The 26,072-nt window shown below is 45.1% G+C and overlaps 1 protein-coding gene across 5 annotated transcripts in view; it reads right to left on the minus strand.

Annotated features, from left to right (window-relative positions):
* LOC109853623 (myristoylated alanine-rich C-kinase substrate-like) overlaps nucleotides 1-26,072 on the minus strand; it is a 102,630-nt gene that overhangs the window by 14,262 nt on the left and 62,296 nt on the right. For all 5 annotated transcript variants that reach the window (XM_020425921.1, XM_020425924.1, XM_020425920.1 and 2 more), the window contains exons 3-4: nucleotides 23,773-23,931; nucleotides 23,414-23,527 (exon numbers count right to left, since the gene is read on the minus strand). In XM_020425921.1, the coding sequence (XP_020281510.1) occupies nucleotides 23,414-23,527; nucleotides 23,773-23,931 (273 nt within the window). The remainder of the gene's footprint in view (nucleotides 1-23,413; nucleotides 23,528-23,772; nucleotides 23,932-26,072) is intronic.

Raw genomic sequence — 26,072 nt, forward strand, 5'->3', positions numbered from 1 at the left:
CGGGGAATGAGACGTTAATACATTTTTTCGCGAGTGTTCTCTCTACCGGGAACAATTTGCCTCGGGAAGGTAAAGCTCGCTCGTTAAGATCGATTCGATGTAATAATAATTTAATTTCGCAACGCCTCGCCCGCGGCACGAGCGCGAGTTGCCCGTTTTCTGCCCGATGAACACAGCGCGCGCATACACACCGTAATAATAAATTTCGATAAATCTCGTTAGAAATTCATGGCTAATCAGGGATTTAACGCGCGCTTTGAGCTCCGTCCGGGCATGAATTGCGCTTCACCCCGCTGGTTATCGTGACGTTGAAATTTCGCTCTTCGCGTAAAGTTATAACCGATTATATTCCGATCTCAAAACTGTGATAACGACCGGAACGCTCCCAGCGCGAGAGAAGAGGTCAAACACCGAGAAAATATCAAATGTTCGATTCAGTAGGTCACAATAGAGATTGCGCCGCAATTGCGGAATTATTCCTCCCCAGGGAAACGTAATTCGTTGCGTACGCGACCGATGACGAACAACAACAAAACTAATAGACAACGACCTGCCGAGAGAGAGAGAGAGAGAGAAAATTAACGCGATCTTTACAATCGGATAATCGGATATTTCCGCACGAGTTTGGCACGGCTGGAACTTTCGTTGGCGAGAGCTCTCTCGTTGTGTTCGAAAGAGCATTCTCTCTCGTTACTTTCCTCTTGTCTACGCGCGCGTTCTCGCGTACTATTTTCGTACACACTTGGCGTCTCGCTCGCGCGAACGCTAGAGTCTCAGTTTACCGTAACGGATATATATATATATATTTGTTCGCTTAAATTTAAACGCACGCCTATCTTAAATTTACGAATTACGAGCGCTAACGCGATTTTTCAAACATCAACGAGAAAAAAGTAAATTACAAAACTCGATTGCAAAAAGAAATTGTTGTTTTTAATCTCCAATCGCGAGTACGTTAAACAAAATGTTTTTGTTTATCATACCATGGGTGGATCGGTATCCTGCTCGTCTACCGGAACTGCGGTAATGCCCAACAACGGAACGTACGCTAACACTCGTCGGGTCCCGCGTGCAAAAGCACCCGCCGCTCTGTACACGCCATTTCCCAAACTGCGCCCCGCTTTCAGGACGTATTCCATCTTGGAAAAATTTTCGATTAAATTCTACAGCGAACGCCAAGTCTCTTTCCCGGCTGGCGTAATCGATGAACGATCGAGATTTCTTACGATACGGTGGACGATAAAGAATTATTTTTGCTATCTATGTAGTAGATAATAAAATTATCTTTTTTTGCAATTTATATTTAAAAAAAACAAATAATTCAATACTTCGAAATGTTGTATTTTGCGTTCCATCATGCGTGTTTCTTCAAAACCTACGTCGCCGCGAACGCATTGAATCTATATTTAGAACTGGAGAGACTGTGTGCTTCCACGTGCACGGTCTCGGTACTTCGCCATTTCCTATTAATAGAACCGAGTCGATGATTGATCTACGCAGTTTTATACTTAAATCCGCCAACGATTACGCGAAAAAAATTGCACCGTTGCGCGCGGCATTAAAATTAATCTCCCGGAGACAAAAAAAAAACTAACTAGCGTGTAAAATGAACTTCGTTAACTTCGAGGCTTGTTAGAGATCACTTCTTAATTATCATTCGCGACGACGCAATGTAATTCGATCCTTTTAAATGTCGGTGTCGGATAACAACGTTGACGCGCACTAATAAGTTGTGAAACATCAATAACATTCAACACCGAAAGAAACTCGATCGTCCATGAATAATCAGTATCATTCTAATTGCGACACCATATACCTTTTGTCACACACACGCGCGCACAAACAACGAGCGACAAAAGAACAGAGGACGGAACGAGCCCGAACGAACTTGGTTCGCCGTTGGCGAACTACTTGGACCAGGCTACGTGTTCATGAGGGTTTATATAGAGAATCGTCCCACGTCTCTCGGCGAAAGAAGAGAAGAGAGAGTCACACGTGGAAAGCTAGACAGAGAGAGAAAGAGAGAGAGAGAGAGACAGAGAGACAGAGAGAGGAGGAGGTGAGAAGCCCGCGAGAGAGGAGTTAGTCACTAGCCACTGTGGTAAAGTAACTAGAGAACCAAGGTGAGTCAGACGTGCTAAAGTGACTGAAAACTTCACCAAGAAGAGACCAAGAAAATTCAGATAATTTCCATTTGAAAATTATTGCAAAATATGATGCAATGAAATTTTTTTAAAAAGTAATAAAATTAAAATTCCATCAATTTTTAAAGATCGAAAATTTCTTGCAATTTTTTCGAACAAAAAAACAAGCGCTTACCACGTAAAATATTATGTGAAAAATAATTGTTTTAAATAACAATACAAAATTTTATATAATTATTATATTATACAAACATGTTTATTTCTCGGAAGAGAAACTCGAGAAAATTCGAAGAAAATACAACCCGTTGGTTATGAAGTTTTTTTTTTTTTTGTTTTACCGTAACATAAGTATCTTGTGGGCTGCACACACTCGACTTGAATGCGCGTTACTAAATAAATACATAAGTAGATACATATGTCACGTCGGGGAGAAGTTCAACTCCCCGAAGGAGACGTCAGGGAGGAGAGAAAACGAGGATAGAGCTGACCTGCGTCTTTGTATAACGGGACAACCGCAAAGCTTTCGAGAAAGCAAGCGAGACGGCGAATCAGGAACGGAAGAAGAGGAAGAGAAATGTAAGCACCCACCTACGTGTGGTGAAACTAGGAAGAGAAAGATCCTTGAGACCGCGGCGCGCGCAAGTCGTCGTCGTCGTCGTCGTCGTCGTCGTTGTCGTCGTCTCACCAGGCAGGAGCAACAAAATGCAGCCCGACAAAAGAGGCAAAGAGGAAGTCAACGGGAAGAGGGAGAGAGGAAGAAAGGGCAAGGAGAAAGAGGCGTCCGATTCATCTTAGAAACGCACGGCTGCTAACCAATATGTCGCCGAGGACAAAAATTTGCGCCGCAAAACCGCCGCGCGTTTCTATTCTCGGACAACCGAGAGAGTAGACGAGATGAGGAGACAGGAGGCAGCAGATCCAGGAACGCGCTAAAGAGAAGCGGACGGGACGGACGATGATGACGAAAATCTGCATTTCTCGCTGAATTCATTATTGCGTTCACGTCCTTTATGAATATATACATGGAATTTTGCAAGTTCGCATTACTTTGTTGTTGTTCGAAATTACACCGCACAAACTTCTCGCGCAAATATCGATTTCGATTTTTGTGGTAGTAGTTTTCGTACTTCTCTGTTACTCCATTTATCAATCACAGATCGCTCTTGCGTTTCTGTTTTAATTAACAACACGTTGTGCGACAAACGACAGCGTTCGATCTCACACGATGGATTTTTCGCGCAAACAATTTTTTTAAAACCCAATGAGAGCATGAGAATGCGGCCGGCGTGCGCGATTTATACGAGAAAGAATCGCGCCCGAATCGCGATAAGGTCGCAGTCGCAGAAATAGTTGGCGAGCATCCAGCCGAGTTCAACGCGGCGCTTTATTGTTCCGCTTTTGTCGTGTGATATAAACTCGAGAACGCGACATCGGAAAGCCGAAAATAATCGCGGATGTCATAAAACAAAAAAAACCGTCGCAAATTGCTAGCAAATATAATTTTCCGATCTCTCTCTCTCTCTCTCTTTCTCTCGAAAAGAGACGTGCGTTATTTTATCTGCCGTCGCGAAGCTTCGAGCTTATCAAATCGCGGTTAAAGCAACTTGTGACGCACGAATCGCGAAATGACCGCAATATTGATAAACTAAATTCACGGAATCGGTTGGGACGAACAGAACGTTCAAAAAAACACTCGCAATTATTTCAAGATAATTTAATGCGTTTTTGCAAACGCGCTTAATGTGACAAATATTTAAAATAAGGAAGGAAGAAAACAGTATATACAAATAAACTTTCGCGTAGAAACGCGAGATGAAGAAGCAACGTTATCTGTGCCGCAGCTTCCGCGCGAGATCGTTGGCGGCAGCATCGACCGCGGAATTATTCTTAGACGAGACGAAAAGGGGGAAGAGGCTTTTACCAACGGAAGATGCTCCGCGCGCGTGTATCAAGCGTGAACTCGAACAGATGGAGTCGCTACTACGCCGCGCGAAGCCAGACAACTTCTTGTTACCGGCGACCCAATAATTAATGTTAACGAAGAAAGGCGCGAGTGCTAACAAGAGGAAAGAACCATTTTCCGGACTGCTGCCACTTGAAAGAAACGCGAACTGTGTAAAAAAACAAAAAAAAACTACCAAACGAGATCTCGAAGTTGCAATCTTGAAAATACGTTGCTGAAAAAAAAAAAAAAGAGTTTAAAAAATCGTTTTCTGGAGAAAAATTTCAAAATCGACACGTGTGTGTTTTTGAAACACTTTTTTATGCATTACGTAAAAAATAAAACTCTTCACATACGCGACGCTTCGCGTCACATCCGCGTTTGCTCTCTTTTTCGACCGTAATTCGCGTACATGCCGCGCGTTAAGCGCTAAAATGTTTCGAGACATGAAGTTTTTTTTTTTTTTTTTTCGAAGTGCGTGTACGCGAAACTGTTATTCCGAACCGGAAGAGCCGTATTTCCGAAATAACAGCGAATTGTTTCCCGCGGCAGCAACCGGGAGATGGCAAAACACATAAATCTCCTTCCCAATTTTTCCTCGTTAGTACAGTTTGCTTCCCATCTCTCGCCGCTGACGTTTATATCGATCGTTGTCGCGCAACGAATGCGTCAGTAAGATTGTTCACATTCTGATTCCGCTTTGTCTTTCCGCTTTTTTTTTTTTTTTTCGATCAACGACTTCCAATCTTCTTCTCGGATTGTATTATTTGGTTGTTTTGCGCGATGAAACAAAAATTCGAACGCGATTTAACGACCGGCGTGTTTTGATGACGCTCGCAGATGATAAATCCATTGTCACACCGAGATACTCAAGTCTCGATTACGGCGCGCAAAAATATTCCACAAACGGGGCGTGCTCTGTATTGATTTCGCATTGGAATTTTTCTCTTTCGAGATAATGTTTTTTTTTTTGTCGAGCGCGCGATCAATAAACCGCATAAAATTGTGCGCACGAAATTAAAACGTTTCTGAAATTTTTATTTCTCATCTATAATAACAAAGATGGTTTTTCGGAGCGTCTCGATTCGATATCTATATGCGAACACGACGAATACGAAAATTGAACGTCGTCGGCGCCAAAGAAAGATACGCGCTATCGAATATTCACCCTGTCATCTGTCCTCCTCTTCAACGTTTCGAGAGGGTCGCGGAAAGCAACACGGGAGAGGGATTGCACGGGAGGGATATCGATTTTCTACGACTTCGTGCTTCTCGAAGATTAAACACGGATGTGACATAGCGGCAACATGTTCAAAAGTTGGTCTTGTGAATAATAATACTTTTTTGTTTATTACTATTAAATTTACGTCGGACATAACAAATATAACAAATATTATATAAAAAGTTTTACAAAAATTATTTATTTATTCAATTCAGTCACGTGTTATTTTGTATAAACAAATTTTTTTTGTTCATTATTATTATTTATCTCTGATATAACAAATATTATTTTACTAAGTATAACAAATATTGTGTCAAATTTTTACAGAAATTTATTTTTTGCACAATTTATTTTATTATTTACTTATAATTCAGTCACGCGTTTTCTAATTTAAAAAAAAATGTGTGTTTCCACATATTTTATATCTCTCAATCCAACTTCTCTGTTATATAATTAAGTAAATACGTTCTACCGAGAACCATTTCTTTCATCGGAGGCGATAAAATGATCAGAAATCACGAAGTGTATAAAAGCGGCACGCGCGCCGGTGGAATTTCGTGCCGCTTTCCGATATCCGAAAGGAAATCACGTCCTTTAAAAGACGGGCTTGGGAGAGGCGCGGGGATAATAGAGTCATTGCGGTACGTGCAAAATCTCGGCTACGTGCAGTCGGAGGCCACCTACCTTGCATAATTGACAATCACTACCGCATTGGCCCGAGCACGTATCTTTCTCTATCTCTCTCTATCTCTCTCTCTCCCTCTCTCTATCTATCTATCTATCTCTATCTCTCTCTATCTCTATCTCTCTCTTTCTCTCAATCTCAACGATGCTGCAACTACTCTGCACGTTCAGCGATAAATATTGAACCGTCCAATCACGAGAACCATCCTTTTCCGCAAAGTTATCCGGCGCTATTTTCGATGGAAAAAAACCTCTTAATCCAATTGATCGAGAAGCAATATTCGCGAAAGATCTCCGTGAAAAGCAACGCGTTTAAAGAAACAAAAGCAAATTCTCCTTCAACCTCTCACGGCTCGAGATGTCTTCGACGTTGCTTTATTCACGCCGATAGCGGCGCAAGTGTGTGTGGAAATCGCTCGCGACAAATCCGATACGGAAACAATCCGCGGCGGGTCAACATTTGTTTCGCGATCACGTAAGATCGAGGAGAGGGTCTGCGGTCGTGGGAAATCCCGATCGGCAATATTCCACGTCTGTAATATATACGAAACTCGAGCGGAAAATGGCCCGCGCAATCTCGCGGATTCGCTTCTGCGGAGAGCAGAAAATGGGTTCATCGATTCCGAATACGTAAAGCTGCGACGAAAACGTCGCGCGGCGGCTATTCGGAGAAAATGAGGGAAGTGCGGAAAAGAGAGGAGGGAGAGCTGATAAAGCGCAAACTGGAGCGAAAGATGACCGTCGTGATCTACCGACATAAATCCGCGAGTTTCCATCGGTCTCTCGGGCGGGCAAAAGAGCGAACACACAAAGAGAGGGCGGGGAGAGAGAGAGAGAGAGAGAGAGATTGCGACAGCGGCAAAAAGCTTCGTTTGTAATCGCGAGCGAGCGCGCGAGGTCAGCGATACGCGCCGCTTCTCTCTCTCTCTTTCTTCAAAGAGAAACCAATATCTCGAACGAGACCGTCGTCGTCCTTCGATACTTGATTAAAGACAGCCGATATCGCGAAAAACAAATAATAACGTAATGTCGCGGAAAGTTTTCAACAAAAAATCGCGAAGAAATAGCAACGATTTCTTCCATCTACTTCTTGTCCCCTCTCCTTCCCAACTTGCGAAAGGGTTGCGCTCGTTTATCTTCTCCTCGGTCCAGAGAAAAACGCGCTCATTTGGCGAGATAACGTTTTGCAACTAGAAGAATTCCTATCCGACAGGAATCGGTCCGCGCGCGCGGAAGAAAGGTAAAAGACGTCAGTGAGAGATATCTTTCGAAAACTTCTGCTCGCAATCTCGAGAAGTAATCTCGGTCTCGGTGAGATAAAAAGAGATAGAAAGATTCAAAGGCAAGCGCGACACGACGTGACGTCTTTCCTGGCCGATTGTTGTTTAGATGCCGATTTTTCAACTTTGCAAATATAAAAAACATATAAAACAAAAACTAATCGAAAACCAAATAGGAAAGCGAACCAATGTGTCGTCGATTTTCGCTTTCCTCCCCGAAATCTCTTGTATAATTCCTCGCGCTGAAATAAAATAAGCGTCTCTCACGCTCTCTCTCTCACAGAAATGAGATTAAAAAATTAACAGAAACCAACAACAAGTGTTGCGCAAAAGTCACGCGAGTGTCCGGCTGAAATCTCGCGAGAGCGGCGGGAGATTGCGTTTTGGGAGTTACCGCGCTTGGCAGTTTCGGCGACCGCTCTCGAGCGAGTTTCCGAGAGAGCGCCGACCTTCGCAGTTCCGACCTTCACCGACGCTCCAGAGAGAGGGAGGGAGAGAGAGAGAGAGAGAGAGAGAGAGAGAGAGAGAGAGAGAGAGAGAGAGAAACAGAGAGAACGTCCTCTCGTCCGCGCGCGAAAGAACAAGAGAAGAAAAATAACTCGAATGGAAAACTCGTTACCGAGTGTCTCCGCGTGCGAAACGTCCTGCGGCTTTCGTGTCAGACGAGAAAATTCCACTTGGGAAATCACGCGCTGCCGTTTGTGGGAGAGGGAGATGCGCATCCGATCGCAATTAACAGACGAACTTTTAATGAAACCAAACGTACGCCAAGTCGATCCGGACGTCGTCGTCGTCGCCGTCGAGTCGCTTCTTTTTTATCTTATTTTTTTTTTGGTTTTATTTTACGCGCGGAAACTGCCAGTGAAAATTTATCGCCGCGAAAACACAGCGGAGCGGATTTCGTTCCGTCGCCGCGGATAAAATTAATGATCGTCGGTAATTAACAGCGTCCATCCACCTGGCTCGATTGTTGGCTCGATATTACCGTCATTGCGGTTTTCGTACCGCGGGGAAGATAGCTTTGAAATGAACGTGTTTCTTGTTTACGCGCGACGGATATATACGGGAGAGAGAGCGAGAGCCCGTAATCCTGATTACAGCTAAGCTGCAAATTAACGACACACACGCGACAGATGCGCACGTGAGAGATAATTGGCTCGCGCGGTGATTCACCGATCGTTGCGAGAGAGAAATACGCGTGTGTATCGAGAACCGCTGAGCGATTATGTTTCACTAAACGCGCGGATAAACGCTCAGAGAGAAAGAGAGAGAGAGAGAATGAGAGAGAAACCTTTATTAGCGCGTTACAGAGCCGTTTGGTAGATCGCGTAAAAGCCTCCCTCCCATAAAGGCCGTGCCCATTTTACTCGGCATTCCCGACTTCCACTTCCGCATTCGCGGGATAAAAAGCGGAATCCCGCGCCGCGCGCGAGAGATATCACTGTGTTGGAACATGCGCTTCCACTCGCCGGGCGTCGCGAGTTGCAAAACTACCTTGGCACTTCTCTCGCAAGAACGCTCGTAAAACCTGTAGCCAGTAGTAACGCCGGCTTAGCTCCCGAGTTCTTAAACTCGACCGCGTACGGTGTTCGCGAGACGCTTTGGGAATACACGTGAGAATATAAGATGTTTTAATTTCGCGAGCGTTTCACGCAAGTTTAATGCGAGACAAAAAAAAAAAAAAAAAAAAAAATTAAAACGAAGAGAAGAGACTTCGCGTTTAAATATTTAAACGATAAAAAAATGCGCAATAATTGAATTAAATAAATGCATTTCTCAGATGCTCGCCAATGCGGGCAATTTCTAACATTTTTTTTTCGGCCGATTTGATCGACTGTGCGTACGCAGAGACGAGGGAGATTCGCATCGGCTCTCTCTTGTTCGCACTCGAGAGCGGATCGAACCTCGCGCCGGTACGGTCGGCGAATGCGAAAAGCCCTGCTAGCCCCGTCGGTCGGCATGGCAACAGCTCCGAGCGTCCCGGCGTCGGGACGCTCGATACTAGACGACGACGACGACGGTGGTGGCGGCGGTGGCGGTGGCGACGACGACGACGACGACGCCCAAATCCGAAGGGACGAGCGCGCGCGCTCGTCGGGCGAAGGGCGCTCGGAAATTCGCTCGGAAATTTCTGATCGCGATTCGCACGCGATCGCGAACGACGAATTCGCCCAGCCCTTCTCAAACACAGGAAAGGGTGCATATGCAGGTTTATGCGTGGGGCGCCGCCGGGGTCTCGATGGCAACAATCCGTTGCAAAACAATGCTTCGAAGTGACAGTCCCCGCGCGGATTGTCGCTCCGCTTTATATTCTCTCTCTCTCTCTCGGTTGCCGTTTAAATTTATATAATCGATGACGCGTAATTAAGTAAATGTCCGTAAATTGTTTGCGCAACCACTTTTTGTTTTGCAACTTGCGTCAGAAGAAGTCACAAGGAAATAAACACGGAACTCGCGTCGAGATATCTTTGTCGGCAATTAGACGCGACGAACTAATCGCGTTGTATATATATAAACAAAAAAAAAAAAAAAAAAAAAGGAGCTAAATTCACGCACGATTAGGATGCGTGATTACTGGTATTGCGTACATGCGCAAAGTGCTTAATACACTTCTTCTTTGAGACGCGAGATAAGAACTCCACGGTGTATTGACTGCGTTGATTTCCGCAATGTGTGTTTCTTTTTTTTTGCACACACGATACGGCCGCGTGTGTGTGCGCGTGCGCTCATCTCGCGCTCGCAAGAAACGTTCATTTTTATCGATGCTGTCGTTGATACATTGCCGCTCATTAAAGTACGTCAGACAGAACCGGCGTAAAACGGCATAAATAAGACGAACGCTGTCAAAGACGAACAAGCGGAATCGACGATCTTCTCGTGACGAAGAGTCCGTTCGAGGTCTTTAAACCGCTCGAGTGTTAAATTTAAACCCCAAGCGATTTAACAACAAACAGAAGTACCAGAAAAAATAAAAATAAAAGAAAGACAAGTCTTTCTCTCTCCCGAGTTCTTCTTCTGTTTCAGTAAATTTCCGCGACGAGTTCTCTTTCTTTTCTTTTTATCCGGCTGGACGATATCAATCTGTTTATGAATGCGGTTATATCTTTCGCGCATTTGCGAAATTAGTTTTCCTGTCTCGCACCGACGTGCATTTATTTCCTCGTTTCGTCCCTCTTCTCGGTTTCCTTCGTCTTCTCTCCCCTCCCCCCCATCCCGCCCCGGGTTCTTCCGGTATATCGTTACGAGAGTAAATTGGAGTCGCCGGCAAGAGAAATGTCGGCTCTTTCATCAAAATATGAGAGAGCCTCCTTCGTGGCCACTGGCGAAAGAGAGAGACAGAAAGAGAGAGAGAGAGAGAGAGAGAGAGAGAGAGAGAGAGAGAGAGAGAGAGAGAGAGAGAGCTGCGCGTAGTTTTTTTTCCTCTTCCTCGTCGGTGCTCTAGAAAGGGTGCACTTGATTACCTTCCCCGAAAGAAGCCCGTCTTTCATAAGCTGCGCGCTTTCGATCGCCTCATTTGCGTTATAGAATTTCTCAAAAGACACGTGTGCCCCCGCGACGAGATGAAAGAACGCGAGTGCGCATCCTCGAGATGTTCGATCTTCGTCGAAAAGATCGTAAAAAAAAAAAAAAAACCGAGTCACTTTGTAACTTCTCCGTAGTAACAGACAGAATTAGCAGTTTGATGTTTGAAATTTATCGATTTCCCACATTTCGAACTTCGCCGAGCGAATTTTTTATTTTTATTTTTATTTTTATTTTTTTCTCGTCGAAGTTGAAAAGCGCTTTGATTTTGTTGGACTTCGAACGGCGGCGGGCGAGAACGTTTGATAAAATTTTTCCCGTGTTGACCGTACGTCTCTCGTTATCGGTCGGCGCTCTTTCTCGTCGTCGTCGGAAAGAGCCAACTACGACTAGACCAATATTTGACGGGAAGACTGGCCGCGAGATTACGCTCATCGACGAGAGGGGTGTCTCGTTGTCAAGAGACCGGTTGTTGAGACAATTTACGGAAACGTCGTCTCGACGGAAATTAATGTCGCCGCGCGACAATTACCCGACGTTGTTTCGAGACGAAATTGAAACCTTTTTTTTAAATCGGTATAAAAAGAAATTGCCCAATAAATTAAGAAATTATTTGTCTCTTCTCTTCGACGAGAGGTTGCAATGAAGGACTGCAATTTGATGAAAAAAATTACGTCAGCTTCCGCTCCCGACGCTTTTCTTTCCGCGATAAGAGCAACACATGCGCGCGCGCGTTTTCTTTTTTTCTTTTTTTTTTCTTTTTTTTTTGACAGAACGTTCCGCACCAATCGTCGACTCGGAGAAAACGACAAGACAAAATCTGATTTCGCCGGTTTCGGCAGCAGCTTCTCCGGATAATCCGTTTAATCCGAACTATCCGCGTGGCTTTCAGACACGTTCGCGAGAGAGAGAGAGCGTTCGACGGTTCTGGCCGTTCGCCAAGAGGCATTCCTCGAGTCCGATTAGCTTGTAATTGCGTATTGTTTTCCTCCTCTCGCCTCGGTGAGGTAAGACGCGCACCGACACACGGGAGAGGGGAAAAGAACGGGACGCGCAAAAGGAGATAATGTCGAGCATTTCAAGTTCTCGAGATCTGCGAAAGATTGCTCTCGGGATTGCTCCTCGAAACTACTTGTTTCGATCAAGGAGATCGTGAAAACAGGACAATTCAACGACGTTTCAGGGTCTTTATCCGCTCTCGAAGTAACTACAATTGCTCGGTAACGCTAGAATTACACCGGCGGGGTTGCTCCCGAAGTCGAATTTAAATTCACACCGCTCGATAGAACTCGCTTTCCCCGCCAAGTTACGTAACGCTCTACCAGAGAGGAGGATTGGTACGCGTCGAATGGGATGCTTTTTTCTGATTTATTCCGTCGTATAAGTTTTGTTCGGCCTTGCCGCGCGATACGACGATAATCCGCGGGGGCGAGAATGTGAAATTCTCGGGAAACGAAAATGTTCTCGGTGGAAAAGACGCGCCATCGACGCGCGTCTTTCACGCGCGGATCACCCGAAGGGGTCGAGGGCCCCCGTGAGTCCTTTGAACACACGGTCGTGGACCTCCTTTGTGCCCCGTCACAATACAGAGAACCCTTCCTCCAGTTCCTTTTTCCATTTCTCTTGCGCTCTCTCTCTCTCTCTTTCTCTCTCTCTCTCTCTCTCTCTCTCTCTCTCTCTCTCTCTCTCTCTCTTTTNTCTTGCGCTCTCTCTCTCTCTCTTTCTCTCTCTCTCTCTCTCTCTCTCTCTCTCTCTCTCTCTCTCTCTCTCTTTTTTCTCTCGTCAAGTTATTTAACGGAATCTGAATCGACGAGTACGCGTCACGTTCGTTTGTGCGCCTTCAAAAGTGATCGTTAGGACAGGAAAGTCTCTGGTTTGCTCGTTAACTTTCCGGATTTTCCTGGGGAGGTTGTTAAGCGTCCTCTGAAATTCGGTGGAAACGCGCTCGTCGACAACACGCCGGCGGTAATGTCCTCTCGCCTTATCGTACGGATCGTTTTTAATCAAATCGAGAATAATGTAATGAGCGAACTTGCTCTCTCTCTCTCTCTCATAACGTAGGAAAATGTTCCCTCATCGCGCGCGTCGAGGAAACAGTTTGCTCGCTTAAATTTTCGCGATCGAAAGTTAGCGCGCGACTACGGCAATTTACGTGGCAAACTTTACCTCCGCTCGAGATTTTACGCGGGATTTAAATAGTCAAATAATTTTTGCAGCGCAAGTTTTACGCGGAATCGGCGAATTCTCACCGTACAATGGCCGGTCGTAAGGAAACCTTATCGCGCGAGCAAAATCTCGAAGAAAATCGTACTCCAAAAATTTTCAACGTTTCGTGCGACGATCCGTGGAATTTTTGAAAAAGAGAAAAGTTGAACGACTCAGCGACACGTCGAATCGATCGAACACACAGCGCGATGTATTTTGTTCCCTCCATACACGTAAACCCTATAGCGAATCCGCGCGCGAGAGTCTCGCGCTTTTCATTCGAGCTTTCCATTCCACCTGTCGCATTGCGTCCGACCGTGCGACGCTTCGGAAACGAAAGCACGTAACCAGAAACGAAAACGCGATCGGCGAAACGTAAGAACGCCTTTCGGATCGACACGTCAGCTGTCACACGGGAGAACGCTGTATCTCGTTATTGTCGCCGCGAATCCCCGCGAACAGAAACAAGAACAACCGTGCGAAAAGACCGGGTAAAAGAAACGGAAAAAGCGTATTTCCGACTCGACGAGCGCGCAAATAACACTCGCTCCGAGTTTTGTGACAAGCGTGTCTCGTCACAATATTAAAGTAAAAAAAAACAAAAAAAAACAAAAAAAATAGAAGCTTTTGTATGTTAAAAACTTTTACAATAATAAACAAATCATACTACTTTTTCCAATGGAATGTACCAGAAGAAGTTTCCTGACGCGTGACAATTCGACACCGTAAAACTGTCCGAGAAATTACGCAGCCGGCAAAGAACAAAAGGTCACCGCGAATCCTGACAGAAACAGGGACGGTATGAAAAGAAACGGAACAGTGTGTATTTCCGACTCGACGGAGGCGCAAATAACACTCGCTCCGAGTGTGTTGACGAGTGTGTCGTCACACACAATATTAAAGTACATAAAAAATAAAAAAAATAGAAGTTTTATATTATATAAAAATATTATAAAATAAATATTTACTTATTATTAAATTAGAAAAATATTATTAAATTATATAAAAAAAAAGAAGCTTTCGCGTTAAAATCTTTTGCAGTAATAAATTAATTTTTCGAAACATCAGAAAAGAAGTTTCTTGTAAACGTGTTCGACAGTGTTCGAGACGCTCGTAAATGTGTCCGAGGAATTATACAGTCGGCAAAGATACAAGGAAGTGCTTCTCGACTTCGGTGTAAACACGAAACCGCGCGCGGAGAAAGACACATGTGTGTACACGCAACGGCGGAAACCCGAAGGACCGTGGGATGAATTTCATCGGGGCTATTAGGATTGAAATCGAACCGAGTGTTGCCGCGCGGGGACTTACCGCAACGCGCCTTTCGCCGCGCGCGAGCGCGCGCACGCATCGGAAACCGGTTTCGGATCGTTCACTGTCGCGGACTTGCTCTGTGCCGGTGCATCGACGGAAACTGCACGTGCACGCGCATCGTTGCATGCGCAACGACGTGACGTTGACGGGTTTGCAACAGAGTCTCGTCAGAGAATTTCTTCTGGCGCAGCAAACATCACCACGAGCCGCGAATCGATGAGATCGATTCTTCGGAAAACCGAAAGATACAATGGGTTTAAAATACGTTACATTACGGCGAGATAATTGAAACGATAATTAAACATTTCGCAAATGTTTTTCATACACAGAACCGAGTTGCAAAATTTAATAATTCACATTTCGCGCGTTACGGAGGCGATTTAATTAAAAACGCGTCGATGCAATTCACAGTCTCTCGTTTTTTTTTTTTCAGTTTATAGCTCGGCTCAAAGAAATATTATAACGCGTTACGGCCGGACGAACTCCGAAAATAAAGAGCGCGCGTGTAAACGCCACGTTTTGCATCGTGCTCTCGCGCCCTTCGTGCGCATCAAGAGAAAAAGCGAGAAGTAAAGAGAAAAGAGAACTTTATACCGTATGTTAGTTCGCGAGCCGGAACGAAAACTGAAGTTTCTCTCTCTCTCTCTCGCTCTCTCTCTCTCTCTCTCTTTCTCCTGGCTCTCGTAGACTTGGCCTTAACCCTTCGCACAGGTGTTTTCTCTCTTTCCGAGGGGTGAGTCACGCAAGGCCAAGCTCTCGGCCGCACGAAAGACCCCGATCTCCCCTTGCACTTTCCGCGGTGTCGTGCCCTCCTCCCACCGCGCACACACACACACACACACACACACACACACACACACACACACACACACACACACACACACACACACACACACAGAACTCTAATTAATAGCACTCGGTCGCTCCGTAATAAGAGTCGCACGCACACACAGTCGTGGCGGCAAAGTTCAGGGAACGCACGAAGAATGAGTCGAGCACGACCACACCCTGCGGCAGCACACGCGGGCCATTGTGGAGCGAGAGCGCCGCCAGAGAGGACAATGTCACATTCACGTGAAAGAGGGTCGGTCGTCGTCTCGGGAAGATCTCGAGTGCGGTTCGTCTCATCGATATGGAAACTAAGTACCGTTCGAAAGTTCTTCGCGAGAAGCACCATCGGCGCTTCCACGGAGAGGAGAAAAAGAAGGAGAATCGTTGCAATAGCGTACACACACACACATACACACCACACACACACAGATCGTAAACTCAAATCGAACAGGAAGGAGATCACCGCGGGAGTTTCCCTCCGTTAACGAGAAATCGAGCAATTATCCATTGCACGAGAGAACATAATACTTGTCTCGTTTAAATTTCGCTCTCGATTTTTCATTAGCCGTTACGTTTGTAAATTTCATTGCAAACAAAAAAATTGTCATCAAGCAAATTGTTTCAAACGGTCTGAAAATGAAAAAAAAAAAAATTGTCTTCCGCGATAATAGAGGCGCGAGTTAAATAACGAACGAAGGTGAATTTCGTCCGATCTGCAGCTGCTAACAAGATTACTAAATTAATGAACGCGATTAATGCTTGATCATTTATAATTATGCGCCCCTCGCTCTCTTTCTCTCTCTCTCACGCTCGTTGTCAGAATTAATGAATTCGGAACTCGTCCGCATCGACTCGTTGACGTCGTCATCCGCATAATTTCGCCGTAATGCGATCGCCGCGATAAGGGGCGCGGTTCGGAAGCTAAAAATAAGTGGAACGCGAATATTTATTATCCGCTCGGCGTTGTAATTCACACGACGATATAAATTCGCTTAATCGAGAGCTCCCTTCTCGCGCGCTCGTTCCCAAGCGCGCGCGCGCGCGCGCGAACGCTTTTTTATTTATCTCTCTTTCTCGGAACGACAAGCGTCGCTTTTAAAGGTTTTATGCGATCGTAAATAAATACGTAACGACGAGCGAACGACCGCGTGGGAGGAACGACGACGGGAATCGAGAGAAGAAAGGGCACGATCTCGCGCGCGCGCGCGTGAACGTTAACCGCGCGAGATCGTGTCGCGCGCGCGTTGCAAAGTTAAATTTGCAAGAGAAAACGCGTCTCAATCGCGCAAAATAAAATTTCTTCGCGCGCGTTTCGTAACGAGGCATTTCCGCGTTTAACGGATTCCCGGTGTGCAACACACGTTTTTTTTTTTTTTTTTTTTTTCCGCGACGAGAGCAGCGCGACGTAGGTAAGCGTATCCGGGAAGTTTGGGCCGTTGAACCGTGGAGCGACACAATGAGAGACAGAAGCGCGATGTGGTGGCCACTGACCGGTGTGTACGCGCGCGCCGCGTTACTCTCTCCGTCGTCCCGGTTACCGATTTCTCCTGTCAGATACGAACGTCATACACGTCGTTCGTAATAGGAAATTGGCCCAAGGCCCGTGACCGAATATCGACATCGCGTCGTGTGTGTTTTGCGCGCGATATTGACATTATGAAATAATTAGCAGCGTTACGCCGGGAAACGTAGAGCGCGACGATCGATCGATACGATATTTTACCCAATCACCGTAAATTTCCACGGTTCACGGATAAGGATATATATCCCTCGAAACGTGCACGCTACCACTCCCATTTCCATTTTGTGTCACGAAGCGTAGTCGTTCGCGCGTCTGTAAAAACGCGACGCACACGCAAATTCAAGTCGCGACCACGACGACGAGAAGCTCGAGGAGGGAGAGACAAGGTAGTCGACCGCGAGAAGTCGGTGCCGACCAGAAGAGATTTATCGAACACAATCAAACGGTCACACGCACTATCGCGCGTTTTTGCTCTCCTTGCAAAAATCAAAAACTTTTTTCACGGTTTTTAGGATTTATAATTAAATTGTTTGGAGAAGATCGTGGCGAATAATCGACAGGAAATAATTTAATCACTTCAGCGAGTGCTTTTGTTGTCGAAGAAGACTTTTAACGAAATCTCAAGAAAATTAAATAGGGTAGACCGAGGCGAATCGGATCACTTTTTGTTTAATGACCAAAACCTAACAGTCGAATACATATATTGGTAATTTTTAACATGAATTCATAATTAGTACACATTTGGCTTGCGTGTAAACTAAGAATATTAATAACAAACATGAAACTTTTTATTTTACATACAAAAACTTAAAAAGTGAGAAATATCCGATTCGCCCCTAATTTCGGGGTGAATCGGATCATTCATGTACTACTGAAAAAAATAAAATAAATGAAATTCTTATTGACAAATTCTTTAAAATTAACTTTAAATATTTAAATTGAAGTATAACGAGGTCAATTGGTACATAAATCGCAAGTATATAGTCCTTTTTCATCTTTCCTATTTGCACAATTTTCATGGCACCATTCTTCACAAACATTGCACTGAATCCAGTCTTCTGAAGGTGGATGGACAAATTTTTCTTTACAGTAAATACAGTGCCATTCTGTTGATAAATTGTTTTTATTCTTAATTTTTTAATTTTTTAATTTTTTTTATTTTTAATTTTTTTTTTTCTTAGTTTTTCAGCTACTGTATTCATAATTGGCTGTCCACCACGGCGTTTAATAACGTCTTGACATGTTACTCGCCTCTGCAAGGTTGTATATGGAACATTAAAAATATCTGAAGCCTGACGCAAAGTCATTTCTCCGGATTTTACTTTCTTTACTGCTTCGTTCATTTTTTCTTGACACCATGATTTGTCATTTGATTTTCTTACATATGTACGAACCATCTATAAATCAATTATTACGTTATTAGAATCAAATAATTACTAAGAAAGAAGAAAAAACATGATCCGGCTCGCCCCGAAAAACGTGATCCGATTAGCCCCATGTATATGGATTATACAATTAGTAGATTTTTAACAAACATGTTATACTATTTTACTTTAAAATATCCAAAACATTACTATAGCATACTATGCAAAGCAACAATAATACTCACATATCAATTTTAACTTACCTTTTTATTATATACAAGATATAACAGTGATTATATTTTAGATTTTCGCCAAAATTTCACCGAGCTTTTGTGTCGTTTCTTCTTACGACGTGAACAAACAACAAAGTACGAGCGATATCCATGCACTGGCAATTGTTTTAGACGCGAGAGAAGGGGAACAAAGTAACACATGTGACAGAACATCTTATTCTGTCAAAATGTAATAAATATAATCTCAATCTTTATTTTGATCCGATTCGCCCTGTGATCCGATTCGCCTCGGTCTACCCTACGTTGAATAACAAACAACAAAATTGTTCGGTTCAAGAAATGTGTGAAATAAAAAAAAAAAAAAACGCGAAGAATGTCTTAAATCAATTAATTGAACAACCAACCCCGTTAGCGCGGCTCAACTCGTCACGATCTAATTGCATTACTTTTTTTTATCTCGATGACATTCCGTCCGTGACAGATGTACTTCACGTTAAATTAATTTTTGTGGAACGCGTTGGGTAACACGATTACATTGCCTCGACCCGTTTCTTCCTTCACCAAGAACGTGATAATGAGACGTGACGAATGCCGGAGAAGGTTTTGAGAGACGACTCGTCGTCATGAGAATGCGTGAGGAGACAATTCGTCGGAATTAACGGTTAATTGCCTTGAATTGAAAATTTCGCCGCCAATTGACGACGGAATGAGTGCGTTACGAGTGGAAATACGTAGAAAATGTGTCAGAGCGCGTTCGAGAAAACAACGACGACGACGACGACGACGAAAATTCTTTGCTTTTAGCCTTCACGCTCCTTTGTCAACGTAAACTTAAAAAGATCTCGGCCACGGTAATTGTTCGACGCTGCGCAATTCGAGTGTCTTACGTATCGCAATCCACAATGTTATCTTTGCAAACAAAACCACGAATCTGAAAACACTAGGACACGCACTGATGGCGCTGAGATAAAAGCGCGATATTTCAAGCCGTAAGTTACTTCGTCGACAAACGACAACGTCGCAAAGGCGTTTGCCGAACAAATAAATTTCGCGCCCTGGTGTGTCAGAACAAAAAAAAAAAGAAGTTCAATAAATGTTTTGTTCAGTCCGAACGTTCTTCCCGCCGAATGTGTGGCTGTTGAAAAACGTCAGCGAACGGTCGACAGATCGAATTTAGCCGTCGGGCGAAAATTTTTTCCGCTAATTACTCGAAAAATTCCAAACCGCGGGAAACGAGATAGTCAAATGACGACTCTCGGCAATAAAGGTTTCTCTGCGCGCGCGCGCGGTTGCTCGTGTCATAACACGACACTCAACAATGACATCTCGACTATTACGAGACGGCACTTGCGCGGCCCGTACCCTACCACTTGCGAGTTTCTTAATGACTCGGAATGCCGGGCCGCGAAGGGAGTGAAAGTCTCGCGCGCGCGCGCGCGCGGGGGTTCTTCAGTCTTGAAGCGCAACACGCCACGCGCTCGATGACTCGCGAAGGTTGAGACGCGAGAGACGCGTTTTTTCTCAGTCTCCCTCGCTCGCCGATATTTATCGGACGTATTTGCGGAGCGCGCGTCACAGGTGCGCGACAAATAGCGATGTCTCCCCCTCCCCCGTCCCGCGCCCCGAGAGGGAATAAATTCAGATAATAATTATCGAACCGTCTGTTATTAATTAGAAGAGGGAGAAGAGATCGCTGAACTCGGCCGAGAGAGATCCCGATAATACAATGAATAGAAGAAGCGGTACACCAGCTGCGCGCGGTTCATCAAAGTTAAAATCTCTCGGCGCGAGAGAGAGAGAGAGAAAGAAACTTACATTATTAGTTACATAAATACACATTTAGAATTTTTCTACGATCGCACACGCGGATCCTTTCCGACTTCGCAATCCGACGCGCGTGTTTTCAACTGTCCGAGTGAACACGATGCGCATCCATCACTCGCGCGCGATGATAAACGACCGGAGGGAACAAACGCAAAAGTGATACGCCGCGATAGTTCGTTCTCGATACGGCAAAATAAAAAAAAAAGTACTCGCAAGAGAGAGAGAGAGAGAGAGAGAGAGAGAGAGAGAGAGAAATCGAGGATCCATAAATATATCGCCGCGCAACAACGCTAATGAAGTCGCGACATTATATCCGCGCAATCGCGAGAGGGGACTTGTAACGACTTGAAATTCCTGCTTTTACGCGAACCGCGCCACAGCCGTTCGATAGCAACGAACGGCGGCGGCGAGCCAATAATAACGATAATGACATTACTTCATGTTTCGCGTCGTGTAATGTCCGTTGTAAATTCGTTCCCAAGTCGGATCGTCGCGCGCGACGATAAAACAATCGGAGTCTCATGTAACATCGGACAAATAACCATTGTCAGTGGTTAATAGCGGACGGTAAGTGGCTTCACGAACCAAGTATCGAGAGAGAGGCTGCGGCTGCGGAGGCTGCGACGAGAAGAGCCGACGAGCGACCGGCCGGGGAGGAGGATAATTCAACCACGCGCGCGCGCGCGCGCGCGGCGAGAAGCCGGTTTTCCGCGGCGGCCTATCACGAAACTCGCGCGCGCGAAGGTACGACGAACCGGCGGGATGAGTCACGGCGGGGCTCGTACCTCCTCGTCGTCCCACTCTCTTTCTGTCGCGCCGAGGTCGCGGCGAGGGAAACGAAAGGAGCCCAGCCAGGAGAGCGCACAGCGCCGAACGGTGTGTTCTGCGAAGAGGAGAAAAGGTGGCACACAGGAAACGCAGGGAGAAGAAGATCGCGAGATCTCGACGACTACGCGCGCGAGTAGTCGTCGCCTACGCGCGCGCTAGCCAGCGCAAGTTCTCCTCTCGTCGAGAACTTGCGAGATAAGAGACGGAGAGGAGCTCGCTCGAAAATGTATGCGAGAGTGAGAGAAATGCGCGAAAGAAACGCGCGCGGAGAAAGGAAAGGCGCGAGAGGAGCTCTCGCCAGCCGTCCGCTACTTATTATACATCCGCTGGCAAGTGGATTTATTGCGAGCGGCTGCAGCCGCGCCCGGCCGGCCGGCCGGAAAGAGCAGCAGCGGAGAGAGCCTCGAGAGATTCATCGCCGCCTCGGGACAATTAAGTTCTCGGTGAGCTCTCGATGCTCGGCAGGTTGATAATGCAATCGGCGGAGAAAAACAAAAACAAAAAAAAAACAAAACAACGTCGGGAAGTATCGTCATCAACGCCGCGTTACCGTCGGATCTTCCCGCAATTCGTCGCGAAACTTCTCTTTTTTTTTTTTTTTCAATCACAATCGCGAAAAATATTTCTGTTTAAATAAATTCGAGTAAAACGCGCGGAGAGCGAGACGTTTAATATATTCCAAGGCGCAAACTGCGTATAATACGCTCGTTAATCATTCGTTGCTCGGTCGAACCGATTGCGGTCCAATTAAGCTTCCGATGAAGTCTTGATGTATTCCACCGCGCGGAGACGCGGAGAGAGAAAGAGAGAGAGTCGCCGATCTATATCGCCCCCGATATAATCGCGCTGATCGAGGTATAAAGCGCACGTAACGTGGAATAGCTTGTTAAGCCGCTCGACGAAGATTAATAATAACGTCTTCAAAGTGAGCACCGTCATTCAACCAGGGGGAGAGGGAGGAGGAGAGGGAGGGGTGGAAAGGGTTCCGTGAAAGGCACCGTCGCGCCGTTGTAATGGCCAACGCCGCCGTCGCCAGCGTCAACGGCGAAGCCTTGTATAACGCGCGCGCAGCTGCACAATACTTCGTCATACTTCCTCTCCGCGCGCGCGCGCGCGCGCGACATCGAGGAAAGGATATCACGACGATATCCCTTCGTTCGTTCGAATATTAAACACACATCACGGAGAAATCCTCGGGCGCGCGCCTGATGAACAACATTGTTATTAAACGCGCGTGTGTCCCCGGCGTCCGTCATTTTTATCGCATAAATCTCCGATAATCTCCGCGAACCGCCTTCGAGATTTAACGAACGTCTCCAAACGGGACCAATTATAAGCGAAGAGGCGACCCTCGATCCGTGACGGGATACATCGCGTGGCCCCAAGCGCGATTATCCTTCCCGCGCGCCCGATATTCACCGGGCACGAACTTTCAAGGGAACGCAAAGCACACGCTCGATCGAGCAACACGGTCGTTATCGCGGGATAGGACTTTTTCGATCGACGCGATCGAAAAAAAAAAAAAAAAGATCGAGGAAGTCGGGAACGGGGTCGATCGGGTATAACGCGATTACGTATCGCCACCTTGTCCTAAAACTCGTTCGGGCTGGTGATGTATGTTGCGATATTGTGTTGCGCGCGAGGGTCAATCGGCCATAACGCCGCGTTTCCATCCAAGCGTGTTAACGGCGGTAATATCTGTGATAAATTTCACGCGCGACTCGATTTTTTCTCTCGATGTATAAATCACCCGGATGGGGGGTGAAATTAGGCTCGTTCGATCAGTCGGTGTCCATTACGTCAGCGGTAAACGGTGGTGCTTCGATGTGCCAGGCCGCACGTCGAACGTGAACTTCGACGATATCTCTCTCCGGCGGAGAGCGCGCTGATGTTTTCGACGCGGCGAGGTTGTTGACAAATAACTCGTCGTCGGTGTCGATAGCAAGCGCGTCAAGGCGGAGTGGGGCTTGTATATAATTTATCGATAGTAATGTTGACGCACACAAATGTTGCGAAGAGCAGCGCAATTAGCTCGGACAATATTAAATAACCGATACACGTAATTACATTTATCACGAAACACACAAACAGAGACACGCGCGGTATAGATATATATTGTGAAATTCGAGAGAAGCGAAATTATCCAATTATGGATCATTTTGTGAGTTAAATTGCGAGTTAACGTTCGAGAAAAATGTTTTTCGCGCAACTCGTCGGAAAAAAAGAAAAACAAATACACACGCTCGCGCGCGAATATAATCTCGCTGTTTCGAAAAAAACAAATTGAGAGAAACAAATTGCGAAACTGCGCGCAACAGGACGCAAGAGACAAAAAAAAAAAAACAAACAAACAGTTTAAACAAAAAAAAAGAAGCATTCTCTGTTTACTTTCAAGAAAACGCGTTGTTTTCGGTCGCGCGTCCATTAGAGTTGGAACACAACAAAATTGTAACGACACGAACTCTCTCTGCTGCTGTTCTTCTTCTCTTTCGACTTACCTCAGCAAGCGGCTCCTCCTTGGTAACGTCTCCGTTCTTGGGCGTATCTTCGCGGCTCGGCTTGGTCTTGTCCTTCTTGCTGAAGCTGATCGACCTGAAGGACCACTTTTTCTTCTGGAAATCGGGAAAACGCGACATAATCTCGCAAGCGATTGTACTCGTACCGCGATTCGCGGAAGCGAAAACGTCTGCATTAGAGCGCAAGTGCACCGTGAATGTAACACGTTTTTGCAACACCAATACAAGATATGACGTGATATGACGCGGCGGGAAAATTAAATAAAGAGAGTTGACGCGCGGTTTCATCGGGTTCTTTGAACCGGCGAGGGCGGATTACGATACGTTATAAATCGCCTTACCTTATCCTTCTTTTTGGCCTCCTTATTGTCTGGAGAGGTTGTGGTGTTGGGACTGGCAGGGGTGGCCTCTGTGGGCGTCGTGACCTCTGCAGCCTCCGCGGGAGAGTCCCCGGACGATTCCGGCTTCGTCTCTTCGGCTTTTACCTCCTCTTGTTGTGGCTGAAAAACACAGAGACACAAAACTCAAATCGAATTTTCGCTCTCTCTCTCTCAGTGACGCAAACACATTATCCGACGTAGTTTTTGTTATTAAAAATAAATACGTAGTTTTGTTAAAACGCGTCGCGTAAACACGTAAATGAGTTCTTCGCGTTTTAACAATTTTCGTGTTTTAACAATTTAAATAAAAACAAACAAGGTCCGACAAAATAAATATTTATCTGAAACACTACCATTGGAAATGGATTATCTTAACCTACTGTGCAAGCAATCTTTTATGTATGGCAAACATTCATAAAAATGCACAGTGGAGACCGCGAAGGGGGAGAGGGAAACGAGAAAAGCGCTCGTAAAAACGAGCACGGTATCATACGCGAATATGTATGTACTCCGTGTCGTAAATTGTAAATCCTATATCGTAAATCGATGCGCGCAAGCCAAGCAACGCCACAATGTACAACTTCCCGCGTAGGATAAACACTTCCGAGTTCGCGCGTGTTTTATGCGAAACGATAGCGCCCGCGCTTGACGGTCGGCTCTTACAAACGCGCTTCTATGCTTTTGCTTTCGCAACGCGCCCGAGATATCGGTTAATTCTACGCGTTCAAACAAATTGCACTCTTATTACTCTCCCCGCTTTGATATTTCGCTGCTTAATAATATAGCGATTTTATCGTTCTGTTTTGTGCGCAGTTTCAAAGAATATTATATTCCAGTGAATTGCGCGCAACGAATCTCATGATACGCGGAAAACGAAGTTTTGCTATCGTATAGTTAGCAAGAAGAATTGGTTGAATTTTTTTTGTCTCGACAAAACGTTTTTCTCACAATAGCAAGATTTTTCGACACGTTTTTCGAAACGCATTAGCGAACGATCGAGATAGTTTTTCAACAATTATCGGCGTCTTTTTCCAATCAAGAAAATTTTGTTTTTGTAAAATTTTACATTTTGCAAACTTTAAGCAAAATAAAAAATACTCAGCTTTTATTTTTCTCTTATATATTGTTTTTTACACTGGCTTGTTATCTTTTGATTATCTTGCGCTTTAACGGACATAGAGCTTTTAATAATCAATCAATCAATCAACAAATGTAATTTGTAAAATTGTACGAAAACTAAATTTTCTTGATTGAACAAAGAAGCTGATTCGAGCAGAAAATTTTTTTAATCGGCTCTAACTCTAATAATAAAAACCGTCTCGACTGTTCGCTAATTTATTTCGAAAACTATATTTAAAAAAATCTTGTTGACTTATGAGAAAAAACTTGAAAGCGATACTCCCTTCTCCACCTCGAAAATCTCGATTTTCGCAAACTGCAGTTAGACAAAACCGTTTGCACAAACAAGCTTTACCCGTGCAAGCGCGTACATGTTCCCTTAACGATACTCTCTTGGATACTCGTTGAAAGTTTCTCATCTTCGCGCGCAAGTGCAGTGTGTTCGAGAATAGAGTCGCTTAACTCTTTCCCATCGTGGAGCCCCGAGGCCCATCACTTCTAAATAATATCAAACTTCCGTGAAACGGGTTAGCTTTCCCGGAAAGTGTACAGTGTGTGCGCGCGAGATTCGCGCGCGAGGCGCTTCTTTGTCTTCTCGGTCTTTGAAAAGCCTCTCTCTCAACAAGCTCACTCTCGACATCGCCGGTAAGCTACTCTCGCTCTTGCGAAGTACGCCGCTTAAACTCGCGAAGAAAAGCGCGGGTCGACGACAACTCTTCTTCTACGCGAAAAGTCAACCGAAGTTGATTAGAGACTTCGAGTGCCGTGCGGCCGAAAGCATAAAACTGATCGCATTATCTCCGGAGTAATTTCCGTTGCAACCGATCGAGTAAAAACTATTGTAAAAAAAAAAAAACGTAAAAAAAAATATTGGGTTACGTAAACGATCACCGATTTGTGAACTACAATTTGTTTTCTTTCTCACTTTTATCTTAGTTAAAACACCACGTGTACCTACATTTTTCAATTAAAAAAAATCCTTTAAAATTTTTTAAAACTTCGCACATTTCCAAAACTTAATTTAATTTTTACTCAATCGCGATCGATAAAATCGCGGCAGCTGCAAATGTCGTTCGAAGTCGATTGAAAAGCCGACGAGTTTGTCGCAAGTGACGAGCGAACAAACAGCGAGCTACTTTGTT

The sequence above is a fragment of the Pseudomyrmex gracilis genome, unplaced genomic scaffold (genome assembly GCF_002006095.1).
Source record: "Pseudomyrmex gracilis isolate BER0280 unplaced genomic scaffold, ASM200609v1 scaffold_51, whole genome shotgun sequence".
In the NCBI taxonomy this organism is placed as follows: domain Eukaryota; kingdom Metazoa; phylum Arthropoda; class Insecta; order Hymenoptera; family Formicidae; genus Pseudomyrmex; species Pseudomyrmex gracilis.